Source organism: Equus caballus, chromosome 5 (genome assembly GCF_041296265.1).
Source record: "Equus caballus isolate H_3958 breed thoroughbred chromosome 5, TB-T2T, whole genome shotgun sequence".
NCBI classification, from domain to species: domain Eukaryota; kingdom Metazoa; phylum Chordata; class Mammalia; order Perissodactyla; family Equidae; genus Equus; species Equus caballus.
This window is the reverse complement of record NC_091688.1, coordinates 31,580,238-31,598,164: the sequence shown is the minus strand read 5'-3', so window position 1 is coordinate 31,598,164 and position 17,927 is coordinate 31,580,238. Positions and strand designations below refer to the sequence as shown.

The window sequence follows — 17,927 nt, the reverse complement described above, 5'->3', positions numbered from 1 at the left end:
GGGCTGTTTCACTCTCAGAGGGGCTGGTCCCTCTAGTGTTACTGGTAGCAGCTTACCCAATTTCACCACCCACACTGAGGATTGTGGGAACCATTAGGGCCCCCCTCGGCAGCCTCCAAAACATCCAGACCTTGGGTGAGAAGCCAAACTCTGAGAGTTTCCAGATGCCTCTGCCTCAAGGGGAAAAGTGGATTCCCTCCCCACTGGATGGGTTCAGGTAATGGTGAAAGCCCCCCTTTTCCTCATGATGGAGTAGATGGACAAGACACTGTCTCTCCTCAAGACATCTCTAAATCAATGAATGAATCTAGTAAGAATTGTCATGGTCCCTCAGAATCGAAGTATGGGTTTTTCCTTTTTGTCATTTCTTTCTATTTTTATTGTTAAAGATTTTTATTTGTGGAGTTGAAAAGTATTTCATAACTGAAAATGAGGGCATAAGTCATTGGACATTGTGTCATCCCCCCACCCTCTTGGAGAGAGAAGGATGGTACAGGAAAGCAGCATGGGGGCCTTTGTTCCTCACTCACAGTCGGGTATGGAGAGAGCCATTTTGCTTATCATGAGCCTCAATTTTCTTTTCTGTAAATTGGGGGCAATTATCTCACTGATTTCCTGTCTCAGAGGGATTTTCCCAAGATTTAATAGAATGGTATATAGGTCGGGGTCTTTTAACCCTCCTACCTGGGTTGTGACAACCAAAAATGTCTCTGGATATTGCCAAACGTCTTTTGGGGAGCAGATTTATCCCCAGTTGAGACCACTGGTATGAATGAATGACTTTAAGCTAATTGGGTACAAGCCATCCTTGAGCTCAATATGCCTCATGAAGATGAGAGACTTAAACTGTTCTTTGGAATTTAATGAGTTAGACCAAGCAAGGCCCCACGCAGCAACCTTCCCTTTGATTGTGTTGAGTTGTACCAAGAAAAGCCTTGTATCCATGGTATTGAAGAAGGAAAATGTATCTGACTAAATGATAAGCCTATATAATCTATGTGGTTAGAAGATTTGTAAATGCACAACTTTGTGGCAATGCATGAAATGTCCTTTGAAATAGAATGTATAAAATATTGGCATTAGAAATACAGACAGATCTGGTCCATCCAATATAGGAAGATACAAGCATGACAGCAAGGAGGAACATGCAGAATGTTTATTTCTCAGGTTCGCCAGACTGAAGTGTATTTAGAACCGGGGGTGTTTAATTAAGTGGAGCAGAGCCCTAGACTGAGGTCATGCTCCCTGCTGCCTTGGTGGCGGCCCTGTCTCCAGTGATGGTGAGCACAGAGAAAAGACCCATTTAGAAGTGGGATAAATCATTTTGAGAACTCATCTTTCAAGAGGGTGATTGTACTGGAGACAGACAGGGTTTAAATAGCAGACAAGGAGATAGAACATAGAATAAAGGGCTTGCGCAGTTTGCAGAGGAGCTTCTCCCAGCTGCGCGTCCCTATTCCTGCTGGCCCCGTCATGGCTAGCGTACATAGATTAAGTATTCATCAATCCATTTTGTCACCCCTGGCCTGCCTTCCCCAGATGCTTTGCTTCTTGGAAGAAAATGTTAGAGGGAGCACATTTCTTGTAGTGTTCATTAATCTTTTATTCGGATCCAAAGATTTAATAGTATCAAGTTGAAAGTGGGAACGAGAAAACGAAAATGGAGCTACCTGGAAAGGAAAGAAGCAAAGAAAAGGGCTTCAAGAAAGAGCCCAGAGCTGTGGCAGGAGAGCAGGTTTTATTTATAGACCATATGATAGTACATACGTTCAATGGAGTTCCCATGCTCGCTGTTATATGTGAAACTAAAACAAACAGAAGAGCTATGCCATTCTGCCAGCAGGTGGCACCATAAGAACCTCCTATAACAAAGGAGTCGCCACCACCCCTACCCCCCCCACCCCGCCCTTAATATTTTTCCCTTCAGGAAAAGTCATCAATGTAGATTTATATTTTTGATGACATTAGCAACACATGTGCATCGATTAAAGTGTTTTCAGAAGATTCGTCTCTCCCCTCATTTTTTATGTACTAGCATTGCTCATTCAGTGAAAGATTATATTCCAGTAAAAGAAAAAAAACCTGAGGGTTTAAAATAAAATTGACATATATATATTTTGTGTTGCTGACTACAGTCACTTGAGGAACGCATTTCTTTAGCGATTATGATACATGTTATTGTGAGGTTTATTAGATGTCTAGAGAGGAAGTAACTGAGATGTTCGCCCTGTTCTCACACCCCTTTCCTGCTCTGAACTACAAGGATTCCTTGTGCCCGAATATCTCCCCAAGGCTAAGCAATCTCTCAGACTCAGGAGGGACCCTGTGCCGGAGGTAGTGGGCGTTTCTGACCTTTGCAAACAACTCTAAGTAGGTTGACGTTGTGGACTTGACTTTGAAGTTTCCTGCACATTCCATGGGGTTCGGGGGAATTTGTTTCCCAGTGTCGTGGTCCAGGTTTCCATCGGCATCTTTTGATCTGGTCTCATCAACATGTGCCATTCCACTGTCACCAGCTGGGCTGGAACTGAGGCCTTGGTCTGGGGTTTGGGTAGAGACTTCTTGATCTTGACATAAAAGAGAGATGCCCGTATTGGCGTCTTTGCCCTTCGGTGGGTTTATAGAATCGTTCTCTTGGGCTTGTGACTTCTCTTCTATGAAGTCGGGAGTTTTGTCGTTTTGAGATGGCAACTGCTCTTTGCTTCTCCTGGGGTCCTTGAGGCCAGTGCGATGGAAAGGAGGCATCTGGGACTTGGTCTTGTATATTTTGGGGGTCACACTTGCTGCCAGAGCTCTGGGAAAGGAGGTACAAAGAAGAAAGATCTCTGAAAAACAATGAAGGGGCTCATGTTTTGAATTTTCAAGCTGTTAGACGGTGGCCCCCTTCAGGGTGGCATCAGCTGGGGTAATAAAGTGGGTGAGAATTCGTGAGGACAGTGTGAAGGAAACGTCTCTGTCTTAAGAAGGGGAAGGCAGCATTACCTCAGGGAGAGGACATTTAAAGAGGTCAATTGGGAAGAGGGATTCCATGCCATATCCATCAGTTTAGTAAGCATTTTCTTACCTAACTTTATTAGCCTGTGGAACTCTGTGCTTCTGCTCCCCGTGTGGTGAGAACACGAGAACATCTTCTGGTCTTTGCTGAATCCCATTTCCAAAATAAGAGGAGAACTTTTTCTTGATGATATCTGCTTTGAGTTAATAAATAAGTATTATGGGTTGAACTGTGCCTTCCCCAACTGTCATATGTTAAAGTCCTAACCGCTGGTACCTCAGAATGTGACCTCATTTGGAGATAGGGCCTTTCCAGACATAATCAAGTTAAGATGAGGTCATTAGGATGAACCTTAATCCAATATGACTGGTGTCCTTCTAGAAAAGAGAAATTTGGGCACAGAGTCACAGATAGAGGGAAGACGATGTGAAGAGACACAGGGAGAAGATAGCTGTCTGCAAGCCCTGGAGAGAGGTCTGGAATAGATCCTTTTCTCACAATCCTCCTAAGAAACCAACCCTGCCAACACCTTGATCTTGGACTTCCAGCCTCTAGAGCTGTGAGACAATAAACTTTCCTCGATTAAGCTACCTAGTCTGGGTACTTTGTCATGGCAGCTCTAAAAAACTAATATAGTAAGAGAAGAAGGAAAAGAATGCTGGAAACTGGTTCTTTGGGCGGAGAACCAGTATATGAATACCCTCAGATCACATTACACATTGCATTGATCTAGCATGATAGGTAAAAACAGAAAAACTTAAAGCACTTCTCCAGTGTTTGTCTAGAATATGTTAATGAGGCTTTAGAAACACTGAGATCAGAGGTTCAAACTGGCTAGGCCCAGAGGTTTTGTTTGAATGTTTTATTTGGCAAGCATGGTGTTTTCAAAACAAAATAACTGGGTGTGGGCAATACTTGGAGATGGTGTCCCCATTGTTTCATTCACCTCCATTATGTGACCTCCTGCCCACCTGAGCCATGAGTTGCAACTATGATTAAGTGGATTTTTCACTCGCTGAGCTAATGTTTTAGCATCTTGCAGTCATAGCTGCTAAAGAGGACCCAGTTAGTTTTTGAGACATCTCATGAGATGATGACTTGGGGTTGAAAGTCTTGCACTAATGGGAGTGAGTTCCCTAAATCTACACTGGAGTTAGTAGGCAGCAGGCAGAGGGAATATGACCAGATAAGGGGCCTAGAATTCACATTAAACTCCTAATATCCTTTCATCCTATCACTTCTTTGTGAGGTAGTCGAGATAAGAGAGAGTCCTTCGTGGGCCCCTCCTCTGTTGTCTCCTTGTGTGTGTGTGCGTGTAAGTGTGTGCTTGTGGGTGTGTGTTTTTTCCATCTAAGAACTTCATCTATTCCCTATAAACTAAGAAATTTTGAGCTACTTCTCCCAACTAGGTCACTCTTCCTCATTTTAGACCTGTAGAGCCAACATATTCAGAAACGAGCTATCTTTTCTCTGAAACGCGATCTTTCTCCAGTGTTCCCTCTGTGAAGGCAGGGTACCTGAATCCATCCAGTTATGGAACTTAAGTGTGTTTGAGTGCCTACTTTGTGCCAGACAATACACTTGTGACTCTGATTTTCTTTACCTTTGACATATAATTAATCTTAAAGCTCTGACGATTCCGCTTTCTAATTATCTCAGGATCATGATCCAGTCAAGATGCAATTCCACTCTCTAAATATCTCAAGATACTCATTTTCTCCCTCTGGCCAATGCCCTAGTTTAGGCCTTCAAACCCTAGCCTGGCCTTTGGAACTCTCCTATCAAGTCTACTGTAAACACTGCAGCCAGAGTGATCCTTCTAGAACTGGAACATGTAATCTCCCCACTCCCAAACCCCATAGGGTGAAATCCAAACTCTTCTGCAAGACCTGTGAAGCTATTCATGATCAGAGACACTGCCTACACCGCTTTGACTCTAAACACGGCACCTACACCTTCTCCTCACCCCTTACATGCCCCTGCAGTACTGACTTATCTGTAGCAAGCCGGGCTCAGGCATGCGCCTTTGTGCATACTGTCCCTTCTGCCAGGAGTGGCCTCATTCCACATGTCCTCATGACAAACTGCCCCCCTCCTGTCTCCATTCTCCTCCTCCTCTAAGATCCTACCTACCCACTGCCTCTTTTGGGAAATCTTACCTGAGGCCCTTTTATAGACATAAGAACCTCCCTATGCTCCTGCTCTACTTTGTAAGTAGCTCTAATTTAGCAATTCACATTTTCTATCATAATTTTTGCAAGAACAGCTACCTTCCCATTTAAATGTGAGCATCTTGCAGTCATGGACCGTGTCTTTTTGTATTTACATTCCTGCATCTATCTGAGTAGCTGTTCTAGTGTTTTGTAAAGTCTGGTCCACAAAACACCTGTCCAAGAATAATCTGCCTCTGTGAAAAATGTGGATATTGAGCCTAATTCCTAACCTACGGATCCAAATCTCTACAGATGAGGACTGGGGATATGCATTTTACACAATCCACCAACTGGTATATAGTTGAATCTCAATAACAATTTTGTTAAGTGAATCATGTAGAAATATTGCCTAGTACAGTGCCTGATAAACACTGAGACAATACATACTGTTTCCTTCCCTTTCCCCTCGTTTTACTGTGAAGAAACCTGAGACTCACAGAGGATATGATTTTCCAAAGCACATGGAGACAGAGGCCCCTGAATCAAAGTTTTCTGACTCCTGGTCCAGACTCTTTCCACACCACCTGTCACTGAAGCAGACTCTGCTGAGCGAGGACAGCCACCTACCGAGGGCCTGGCCTTGTGCACATCCTCCTGAGAATAGGTATCTGGTCTTCAGAGTTCTTTTTGAGAACTGAGGTGGGTATTAACCAAATGGCTTCTAGGATCCTTTTCCAGGATTACAGACAGGGACATTGAAAGCAGAGAAGTTCAGTTACTTGCTCAGAGTCAGCTTTCAAACCCAAAGCTGGAGGTTAGAAATAATTCCCAGGCCAGAGGTTCGGACATTACTCTTGGCTCTTGTGTCCATATATTAGCTGTGTAGGCCTGAAAGATTTTACGTTAAAGCATGACACCTGGCTGTCCTCTTTAACATGCCATATCATTTTCAGAGCTCTTGAGTTCTGGCACCTGCCTTAAGTAAGAAGAGACTGTAGTTTTGAAGAGCTGAGATATATCTATTCTAGGCTGAATTTTGAAGTAATATTAAAATCTAGTTATTTTAATGATGAACAAAGGAGAACTACTTTCTAAAAACTATACACTATGGCAATATTCAACAAAACCGTGGAAGAATTTCAATTCTGTAACAGTCTTTGATTGATTGAGAAGAGTAAACTCTTACATAGCATTTACTTTGTGTTTCGGTACTGTTCCAAGTGCTTGACGAATCTTCAAATAATTTCTTGAGATAGGTAATATCATTTCCATTTTACATTTGAGGAAACTGAGGCACAGACAGGTCCAGTAAACTGCCCATGACCTCACAGCTAGTAAGTGACAGAGCCAGGATTTCAACTCTGACATTTTGGGTCCAGAGTCTGTGTTCTTAGTCACCATGTTTTCACTGTTTTTACTGACTAGTGTAGACAGCTTTGGAAGGTCTGAGATTCTGGACAGCATTGTGTAGCCCTTCCCTCTATGATGATGGGTAACTACTAACTAGGAACTAGTTTTTGAAGCTGGTAATGTTATTCTTGTTATAACGGCTTAACTGTGTTGTCTGTGTTAATTGGATAATCTTCTAAGGGATGCATACATTTGGAAAGGGATATTCTTAGGAGACAGGAGGTTTTATGAGAGAGCATTATTATAAAGAATATGAGCACATGACTAACAGGCAAAGAGGCCTCTTTGGGGAAATGACAGAAATATTTGTCCTCTGGCTTAAGAAGACAAAGAAAACACAGTATTGCTGTGCTACAATTGCCTGTTTGAAATTTTCTAACCTAAGCAAAATCTGCAGGCTCTAGTGTGAAGACACATTGGAGAACAAGGAGGGTAGGGCCTGAATGTCAGATGGGTGAGTGTTGAAATTTGCCAAAGGCTCCTTTCTGAGCCCCATAGAGGCCAGCTATCATTATATACTGCTCTCTGGTCAATAATCCCAAGGAACTTTTTCTTAACTTCCTTTTTATAAGGTGACTTGCACGTTAATCATCACTCAATGAATGGTTGTTGACTAGGCATAAAAAGGAACGAAACCAAATCAACCCAGGTATAGTGAAAGGAAAGCAGAATGAAAAGTGAAAGAAGAGGGTAGAAAACTAAAGATTTAAGCAAGAGAGAGCTAATTTGAAAGACCAAAGTGACTGGAAGCTGAGAAGTGTTAGCTCCAGAAGGTTTGCATGTGGGCTGCTCCAGGGAGCTGTGTCATTGAGGGAGGCAGGGACATGGAAGGGTGGGCAGCCTAAAATCCAGGTTGAGATCAGAAGTTCTTGCTTCCATGGTATCCAGGTCTCTGAAAGGGCTCTCATCCTGAGCTGAGGGCGTTATTCTCAGCCCGGTGATAGCTTGCTGCCCTGCTCTGCCACTTCCCAGGGCCGGAAGCCTTACCTTGCTGCAACCTCTGCAGTTCTTTCTGGAGCTGTCTCTGCTCCCTGGTCAGCAGCTTCATGTGGTACAGACAGATATCCTCTAGTCTCTGCAGTCTTTGGCTGAGTCTGGCCTCAGCCTGCTTGGCGCTCTTCCTCTCCCAATCGAAGTGCTTATACAGTGGTCCCCTGACCATGTGCCTCTCCATCCTCTGCATGGTCTAGAGACAATAAAACAAGATTCTCCCAGGCACCACAACTAACCTGATAAAGCAAGACTGGAACCTGACCCCTGGCTTTTAATCAGAGACCAGAGTTTCAATCCTGTGTTATTTCTGAATCCACAGCTGCCTGGTCAGATGAAGCCACACTATTGGGAAATTTTGCCTTACAGTAAAATGAGTTTCCATATTGAAATAGAAAGATTGAGGGAAGTTTTCCCCTGAACCTCAGACTCCTTGCCAATAAAATAGTGCTAGATGACAGACTCCCTACACAGCCTGCATTCAGAGTGTAAAGATCGAGTGAAAAGTATATGAACAATTTTTGGGGAGAACAAAATAGGAACACTTTACATATATAAGGCATATTTGCCCAATGAGAGAAGTCCCTTCTGTTATTCCGTAAGGCTCCCAAAAAGCCTGCTCAGAGGTCTGTAGAGGATTTGCGGTCTTAAGGCAGAGCCATTCTAGGACCTCTGCAGTTCATGCATTCACATATGCATGGATCTATGAAGCCTGAAATCCTACTACGTGCCAGGTGCTATGCTAAGAGCTGAGGGTACTGGTGAATGAAACACAGTCCCAACTCTCAAGGGACTTACAGACTTGTGATTCTGGAGTCTCATAATGCATGCCAAATCTGAACAATCCATATTTCAAAGTGCGAAGAGTGGGATCTACTGGTCACAAAACAGCACAGGCCTCCAGAACAAGTAGACTGGGCAGCACCAGTGAAACAGTGGATTGGACATAATCTCCTCTTCCTGCCCTCCCCCATCTTCTCAGAACTGTGACCCTCTCCACCCTTCTGGTACCCTGATTATGAACGCCCACGCTAACTTCCTCCTCTGAGCTCTACAGCACTAATGGGCAGGGACTCATCTTTCCTCTTCTTTGAGTCTTTCACAATACTTATTTCAGAGCCAAGAGCACAATCTGCGCCCGGGATATGAATGGATTGTTATCAATAAGGCTTTGATAATAATAATACTGGAAAAAAGCTTACCATTAAAAGGGAGGTTAAAGTCAAGACACAGGAAGGAAAGTTTAAGACAGCTTGCTTTATAGTCTAAGGTGTAGACTAAACTTTTATTAAAAAACAGGATATCGCTTACCTACAAACCCAGGGTTCTCACCGTGAGAATGCTGCTTGTTTCTTTTGCTGTCAGGCTGAGTCTTCAGTAAACTTAGGCGTTTGGCGTTGGCGGGGAGGGAAGGAAAGGGACTTTTGGAGAGGGCCCCGGGGTAGAATGCTGAATCCACTTGAAAGCTCTCTTTCAGGCCACCTCCCTTAATTAGGAATGCTAGCTCCCAGGGTGTGGGCACCAATCCCAGAGCTCTAAATAGCTCTGTGAGTTAAGGAAGCCTGCCAGCTTCCAGCCCTCCCCTAGAAAGGCCCACAGTGCTCCTACTGGGCCGTGTCCATGGGAGCGGAGAATGAAAGCAAGGAGTGTCTTACTGTGTTCTCAGTCTCTCTCTCCCTCTCCCTCCCCATCCCCCTGCTCCTCTTTTGCCATATTTCCTGCACCTCCCCGCCCACCCACTTCTACTTTTTAGAAACCAGGTCAGGCCCCAAAAGAAGGCACTCTTTTTTTTCATCAGATTGTGCGTATTTTGTGCAGGAGAGTAGTTAATTGGTTTATTTTGCATTGTTACACACTGCATTGACTTTTTCCAGGCTTCTATCCATGTTTTGTGTACTTCAGTGCTTATTAAGATTTTCAAGTTGCGACAACAGAATTAGGCGAAGTGAAATTTAAATTAACTTTTGTGACTCTATTTTCGACAGCTGCAGTAGAAGGCCAGTTGAACTATTGTTTACGGACCAAGATATTAAGTGGAATTTTTACTGTTGCCTTGGGGCTTTATCTGAAAACCAGAGGCACTGACGTGTCCCAGTCTAAAGAAAACTGCCAACACTGGTGCCTCTTGAGCCCCTCAGAACTTACTGAGAGGCAGCTAAACAGGCCCCATTACCTCCAGTCAGCACCTAGCAAAAAAGGAGAGGGAGAGAGAAAGCCATTATTCTCACAGTGGGAGGTAACTCTTTTCCCATCTCTTCCCATGAGGTAATTCTCTCACCTCTAGAATTTTAATGAATAAGGTGGGGTTCCAAGAAATCCCCACAGAGAATGGGAGGCCTCCACAAGGAGAGACTGGCACCTCCCTCCCCAGTGGGAGACTTGATGAACTACAGAACTACGGAATAGCCCCCCTCCAACCCTTTGTTGCCCCCAGAGCTGACGAGTGAGGGATTTCTTAGAAAAGCTTGGTTACTCGTGTCCTCTTGAGACAGAGCTGAAAAGGAGAGGCTTGCATAAATAATCCAAGGCTGAAGAGCAGGAATGAGCCTTCTTGTGGCGAACCTGGGAAGGGAATGGTGGCCCAACCCATCCTAGTTCCCCTGGCCCCTTGAGAGAGCCTGAGAGGACCTCAGCAGTTTCCTGGCTCCTTGTGAAGGAGCACGGGGTTATATAAGGGAGCAGAAACCATGGAATTGCCTCTGGAAGATTCTAGGTCAAATAAGGTAATACTTTACCCAGAGTGGGCGTAGAATCACAGACAGGGCCAGAGGCGGTCTGACTGAAGGGGAACTTTTTCACAAAAACAACACATCTTAAGAGCAGAGGACAGCAGAAGCACATGGAACAAGGCTAGTCAGGGAAAGACCAGTAATGCCTCAGCACCACCAAAGTAGCAGTTATGTAGGAAGAGCTCTGCCTTTTCTGTTCCCCTTCTATCCCACAACCTCTTGGGGTCAGGCATTGGAAAGACAAGGGAGAGGAGGTACACAAAACAACACCATATTCGCCATTCCACTGCAAGGGGTTGGAGAGGGAAGAATGATAGAACAGGTCATCTTCCGTCCCGCTTCCAAGTCCAGTGAGGAAAGAGTTTAAATTGCTTATGAGATTGGAACCTCAAATGGACTGGACTTTTTTTTCTAACCAAAGTGGCCAGAAATGTGCAGAATCTGCCCCATGATATCATTAAGGGACAAGACAGAAAAATCACAAAGATGGTGATTGGAAATGTAAAAGTGTCATTCCTGGATCATGTCCCTGCCATCACCACTAGGGAAAGAAGCTTAAACTGCTCATTAAAGTGGTGATGATTAAAATGAGTGTTACAGAATGGATATTATTTATTCACATTCATAAACTTTTCTATCTCTCTGTTTTATATGGAAGCAGCACGCTTTTGTAGTCAAACACATCTGACATCAAACAGTTATTTTGTCATTTAATAGGATGTATGACTTTATTCATTAATCCTGTTATATCCCCTAGCTTCCTCATCCATAAAAAGGGTTAACAGTATCTTCATCTTAGGACTTTTGATAAAATTGAATGAACGAAAGAATGTAAGGTATTTTGTGTGTAATAGATATTCAATAAAAGTTACCTCCTGGTTTCTAGCAAAGAGGGAGTAACAGGGACTAGATTTACTCTTCTGAATGAAATAATTTAAAAATCAGACAAATGTATGAAAAGATGTTATCTTTTTTTTGATATTTGACATCAGGCTGATAGGGTGGTCATCCCTGAGAGAGTAGAAACGAACCAGGGGACCCCTATTATTGCCACAACATACTGCCTGCAAAGAGTTTCCAGGCCACCTCACAGGGAGGGGGTGGCCAGGCAGTGGATTCTCTGAGCCGAGGAGACAGAGCTAGAAGTCTAGAAAGGCCAAGACAGCTAGGTTTAGCAGGGCAGAGAACCAGATCCAAGATGCTTAATTAATTCCAAGCAAAAGAAATATGAATAAAACTACTCCAAAATATATAAAATAAAATTTATAAAAAAAGTAATAATCTGAAAAACAGAGAGAAAAAAAGGCACATTACAAACAGCGGAACACAGGTAAGAATTAGAGCAGAAGTCCTTTCAGAAACAATGCAAGCCAGAAGATAGTGGAGCAAGACTTTTAAAGTTCTGAAAGAAAAAAAACAATTAAGCTAGAATTCTATACTCCACAAACATATCTTTCAAAAGCAAAGGCAAATTGAAGAATTTTTGAGGCCTACAGAAGCATCAATAATTCTTCATCAACAGACTGACAGTTCAAGAAATGTTAAATGCAATCCTTCAAGTAGAAGGAAGATCACACCAGATGGAAATCCAAATCTACACAAAGAGATGAAGAGCCCAGGAAATAGTAACTACATGAGTAGGTATAAAGATAATTTCTCTTATTATTTCAGTCTCTTTAAAATATAATTGACTGTTCAAAGCAAAAAGTAATAAAATATTGTGAGATTTATAGCACATGGGGAAGTCGAATGCGTGGCAACAATAGTATAATGTCCAGGTGGAAAGAAAGTATACTGTTATAAGGTTCTTATGCTATATGTGCAGCAGTATAAAATCAGTTGAAGGTAGACTGTAATAAGTTTAATCTGTATACTCTAAACCCTAAAGCAACCACTAAAATAATATAACAGAATTATAACTAAGTCAACAAATAAGTTAAAATGGAATCATAAAAGAATCTAAATCTAAAATATGACAGAAAAAGGAAACAGGGAAAAAAGAGTTTGAATATACAGGAAATAGATGGCAAGATGATAGATTTAAACTGAACATTATTAAGAATCACAATAAATGTAAATGGTTTTAAAGTCCCATTAAAAAGCAGAGATTGTCAAAACAAATAAGAGAACAAGACCACACTATACAATGCTGACAACAAAACAAAGCAAAACACAATTTCAGTACCACACAAATACGTGAAAAATAGAAGGATGGAAAAAGATATATCATACTAACACTGATTAAAAGAAATCAGGGATGGCTATGTTAATACGTAACAAAATAATTTTCATAGCCAAGAATATATATGCATGCATATCTCTTTACCAGAGATAAAGAGGGCCATTTCTTAATGATAATGAGGTTAATTCATCAAGAGGACATAAAAATCCACAATGTTTTTGCATCTGATAACAGAGCTTACAAATACATGATGCAAAAACTGATAGGATTGCATGGAAGAATCAATATATCTACAATTATTGCTAGTGATTTCAACACTTCTTTCTCCATAATTTTTAGAATTTGTAGAGAGAAAATTAGTAAGGATAGAGGAAACAAACAACACCATCAACCAACTTGACCTAACGGAAATTTATAGAATCCTCCACCCAGCAACACAGAATACTCATTCTTTTCCAGTGCACAAGGAACATCTATCAAGATAGACCATATTCTGAGCCATAAAACAAATTGTAATAAAAGTATTGCAATAACAAAGTGTGTTCTCTAGCTACAATGAAACAAAATTAGAAATCAAAACAGAGGGATGTCTGGAAAATTCCCCTAATACTTTGAAATCAGATAATGTACTTCTAAATAAGCCAAAGATCAAAAATGAACTCAAACAGGAAATGAGAGCATGTTACACTGAATGAAAATTATGACACAACATATCAAAACTTGTGAGAACTAGATCAGTACTTAGAGGGAAATTTACAGCATGAAAAGGCCTATATTCTAAAGAAGACGGATCTCAGATTAATTAACTCAGTTTCCGCTTATAAGATTGGAAAAAGAACAGAAAATTAAGCTCAAAGTAAGCAGTAGCAATGAAATAATAAAGAAAAGAACATAAATCAATGAAATTGAAACCAGAAAGACAATAGAGAAAATTAATGAAATTAAAAGCTGATTCTTTGAGAAAATCAATAACATTTATAAATTTCTATCCAGACTGATCAGGAGAAAAAGACAGAAGACAAAAATTACCAATATCAGAAATGAGAGACGGGACATCACTACAGATTCTACAGGTACTAAAAAGCTAGTAAGGGAGTATTATAAAAATATTTACATCAATAAATTTGACAAATTAGAGGAAAAAAGACAAATTCTTTGAAAGACGTAAAATGCCAAAGCTCATTCAAGAAGAAATAGATCATCTACATACCCTTATACAGATGGAAGAAATTGAATTTGTAGTTAAAACCTTCCCGCAAAGAAAACTGGGCAGTTCTACCAAACATTTAAGGAAGAAATAATACCAGTTTCACAGAAATTTTCCCAGAAAATTGAAGAGGAGGAAACACTTCTCAATTCTTTTTGTGAGGCCAGCAAAATCCTGATACCAAAACCAGAAAAAGACATTACAAGAAATGAATACTACAGAACAACATTCTTCATGACCACAAATGCAAAGATTTTTAAACAGTCCATCAAACCAAATACAAAAATATATAAAAAGGATAATTCATTATGCCAAAATATGCTTATCCCAAGAATGCAAGGGTGATTTAACATTGGAAAACAAGTCAATGTGGGTCCTCATATTAACAGGCTAAAAAAGAAAAATATATGGTTAGCTCAATAGATAAAGAAAAAAAGATAGAGAAAATCCAAAATTCATTTTTAATAAAATCTCTCAGCAAACCAAGACTAGAAGGGAACTTCCTCAATCTCATAAAGGGTATCCATGAAAAGCTTAACAGTTAACATCACGCTTAATGGTGAAAAACTGAATTCTTTCCCATACAATCAGGGACAAGGCAAGGATGTCTAGTCTCACCACTTCTGTTCCACATTGCACCAGAGGTTCTGGCCAGGGCTAAAAGTCAACGTAAAAAAGAAACAAAATGCACCCAGATTGAAAAAGGAATAAGTAATGAGTGAAATTGTTTTTTTGTTTTTAATTTTAATTTTATTGTAGTAAGAACATTTAACATGAGCTCTACCCTCGTAGATTTTTAAATGTACAATACAATAGTGCTAATTGTAAGCACAATGTTGTACAGTAGATCTCTAGACCTTATTCATTTCTCACTTCTGAGACTTTATACCCATTGACTAGCAATTTCCCATTTCCCCTGCCCTTTGCCCTAGGCAACCACTCTTCTGCTCTCTGTTTCTATGAGTTGGGCTATTTTAGATATTTCACATAGGTGGAATCATGCAGTATTAGTCCTTCTGTGACTGGCTTATTTCACTTAGCATAATGTCCTCCAGGTTCATCCATGTTGTCAGATAATGTCTTTTTTTAAGGCTGAATAATATTCCATTGTATGTATATACAACGTTTTTCTTTATCTGTTCCTCCGTTGATGGAAATCTAGGCTATTTCCACATCTTGGCTATTGTGAATAGTACTGCAATGAACACAGGAGTGCTAATATCTCTTTAAGATCCAGATTGCAATTCTCTTGGTTAAATACCCAGAAGTGGGATTGCAAGCAAGAGAGCCTGTGAGAACATATTGACAACACATATACCTGACAAAGAACTTCTATCTGTAACATCTAAACAACATTTACAACTTAATAAGGGCACAAACAACTCTATTCAGAAATGGACAAAAAGCTAGAATAGACAATCCAAAAGAATATACAAATGGTCAATAAGCAAATGAATATATGCTCAATGTAGTTAGTCATCAGAATTTCAAATGATAACCACAATGAGTTATCCCTTCATATTCACCAGCATACTTTAAAAAGAGTGGCAAATACGCTCTTGGTGTTGGTGATGATATGCAGCAATTGGAGCTTTTATACATTGTTGTTGGAAATGTAAAATGGTGCAACCATTTTGGAAGAGTTTGGCGATTTCTTGTAAAATTCAACATATACTTACATATGACCCAGCCATTCTACTCCTAGGTATTTAACCAAGAGAAATGAAAACAGTACCCATAAAAAGACTTGGATAGGAATTTTCATAGCAGCTTTATTCATAATAGTTCCAAACTGGTTATTGTCCAAATGACCATCAACGAATGAATTGACAAATTGTGGTTCACCCGTATGCTTGAATAACAAACTCAGCAACAAAAAAGAACAAAACATTGACACATGCAATGGCATGAATGAATCTCATAGATGTTATACTGATGAAAGAAGCCAGATACAAAAGAGGAATTGATTCCATATATTTGAAACATTAGAACAGATGCAATTAATCTATAGCGACAGAGATCAAATAAGTGGTTGCCTGGGTTGAGAAGTGTGGATGAAGACTGCAAAAAGAAATGAGAGAACTTTCTAGGGAGATAGAGATGGTGATTATATGTTGCATACATTTGCCAAAACCAACAACTTGTAAAGTCAAACTGTGAAATTTAAAGTATATAAATTATACCTCAGTTGATTGGGAAAAAAACCCTAATTTCATCTTGTCAAAAAGAAGCAGGAGACATCTGCTTCCACCATGAAGGATTCACTTCTATGGGAATTGCCCTCCTGCCTTAAAAAACTAGAAAACTAAACAAAATATATAAAACAACTGTTTTCAGACATTGGCAAACAGACAAGGCAAGTTTGTGAACTCTTTGAGATAAGAAACAAAGTGAGGTCTACGATTGCCCCAAATTAGTATCTGGAAGCAGTTTTCAGGCTGCAGTGCAGGAAGGGGAACCAAAACAGAGCCCAGTTGTCTCTAGTCGAGCATACTGAGAACGGAGTTTGAGCAGGCTGAGGCGGCTGGAATTTGCAGAACAGAGTACCAGATAGGAGCTAAATACAGATAGAGAGAGAGAGAGATGGGGGAGTGGGCTCCAGAGATCTGCAGAGGGGCTCCTTTGAGTCTTTGGTTGAGTAATGATCTACTCATGCAAGGGTCAACTATCCAATAAAATTGTAGGTTAATAAATAAAATGCAGTACATTCATATAATGGAAGACTACTCAGCAATAGAAGGAACTATCAATGCATGAAACAACATGGATTAATCTCAGAAGCATTATGCTAAGAGAAAGATGCCCATACAAAAGACTAAATCCATATGATTTCATTTATAGGAAATTCTAGAAAACGTAGAGTTAAAGTGAGAGAAAGCAGATCGGTGGTTGCTTGGGGCTGGACTGGGCAGCACGGATCGACTTTAAAGGACAGGAGAAAAGTCTTTGGAGGTCCTGGAGATGTTCTGTATGTTGAATTGCAGTTATGTTTACATGGATGTTTTCATTTGTCAAAATTTTTCAAACTGTGTACCCAATATGGGTGAATTTTATTGGATGTAAATTATACCTCAATAAAGCTGATTTTTGAAAAAGACACAAGAATCATCATGAAAAGTCACCACGGGCCAACTATTTTTGGAGGGTAGCTTAGGCGACAACTCACCATCCTGAAAATTAACAAAAGGAAACAGTCACGCATGTATCCTGTCTTTCCTGTATAAACTATATTTTCAGGGCGGTTAAAGAGTAGAGGAGGGAAAGATTTTTAGAAGACTTGCAGCTGATAGATGTGGAAGGAATGGCAGCAGTAGGAAAATCATCATTTTCCCACCTCTTGTGAAGTCATGGATCTAGGCCCAGACCTCACTGGTATTAAAAACTTCGGTGAAAGGTTGAGGGAAACTTCCTAACGGAGGCGTAGCTGACACCGCTTGAACACAGGGGTCAATCTTAGAGTCACTCAAAGAAGGAAAACCAAACATTTTACTCACCCTGATTACACGGAAGAAGTATACTTGCCTAAAATATATTTAACCTGAATCTAATCAAACCTCCAGGTCTGACTACCAATTCACGAATTATGAAGAAGTTAATCAATAACTTGAGAAAGCCAAATCCAGAATTTAGCTCTTTCTAGAGAATTATCAGGTTTCTCTGACAAATCAATAGTAAGGGGAAACCAAAAATCAAGGGAAGGTCGCTTGTAACAAAATAGCCTTAAGAGAAATAAAGACCAAAGCAATGTGTGGACTTGTTTAGACCCTGATTCCCACAAACCAAGTGTGAAAAGCACCTTTGGGACAAGTGGAGCATTTGAACAGAGAATGGGTATTAGGAGATATTAAAGTGTTGTTAATTTTACTGGTTGTGTTAATGGCATCGTGCTTGTGTTAATAAAGTCCTCATCAGTTAGAGATACATACTGAAGTGTTTATAGTTGAAAGATGTGATATATATTTTGTATCTGCTCTAAGACACCCAGGAAAAAATAAAACAAAATACTAAAGCAAGTGTCTAGGTGTCTGCATATGTGGGAATGGTTGACACAAAAGTGGCAAAATGTTGATAATTGTTGAAGCTAGGATACAGGCAAAAAAGGGTTTATTAGATGATTCTTTCTAATTTTGAGCATGTTTTAAATTTTCCATAACAAGTAGTTAAAAACTTTTTTTTGAGGCAGCGAGATTGCAAGGAAAAATTATGTTCAAAGGAGTGACAATTATACTTTTAGCTGACTTTTAAACAGTAGCACTTGAAA

The 17,927-nt window shown here is 40.4% G+C and overlaps 1 protein-coding gene and 1 long non-coding RNA gene across 3 annotated transcripts in view; one reads left to right on the top strand and one right to left on the bottom strand.

Moving 5' to 3' along the window:
* LOC138924047 (uncharacterized) overlaps positions 1–17,927 on the top strand; it is a 75,395-nt gene that overhangs the window by 14,454 nt on the left and 43,014 nt on the right. The window lies entirely within an intron of this gene.
* On the bottom strand, positions 1,579–9,183 carry CCDC190 (coiled-coil domain containing 190). 2 transcript variants are annotated; one of them, XM_014739690.3, is made up of 4 exons: positions 8,860–9,183; positions 7,546–7,744; positions 3,065–3,188; positions 1,579–2,794 (listed from the first exon to the last, which is right to left on the bottom strand). In XM_014739690.3, the coding sequence occupies exons 2-4, from the start codon at positions 7,739–7,741 to the stop codon at positions 2,257–2,259; spliced, it is 858 nt and encodes a 285-aa protein (XP_014595176.1). In that variant the 5' UTR covers positions 7,742–7,744; positions 8,860–9,183; the 3' UTR covers positions 1,579–2,256. The 2 variants fall into 2 exon arrangements, with proteins under 2 accessions (XP_014595176.1, XP_005609910.2); XM_005609853.4 differs by having other exon boundaries at positions 3,065–3,191; positions 8,860–9,094.

Bases quoted from the DNA above. Each gene is read 5' to 3' on its own strand.
- CCDC190 (XM_005609853.4), bottom strand. From the start codon at position 7,741: ATGCAGAGGATGGAGAGGCACATGGTCAGGGGACCACTGTATAAGCAC. The intron at 3,192-7,545 runs GTAAGGCTTCCG...ATTAACTCAAAG, and splicing joins ACTGCAGAGGTTGCAGCAAG to CAGATATCATCAAGAAAAAG. The intron at 2,795-3,064 runs GTAAGAAAATGC...CTCCTTTCCCAG, and splicing joins CCACAGGCTAATAAAGTTAG to AGCTCTGGCAGCAAGTGTGA.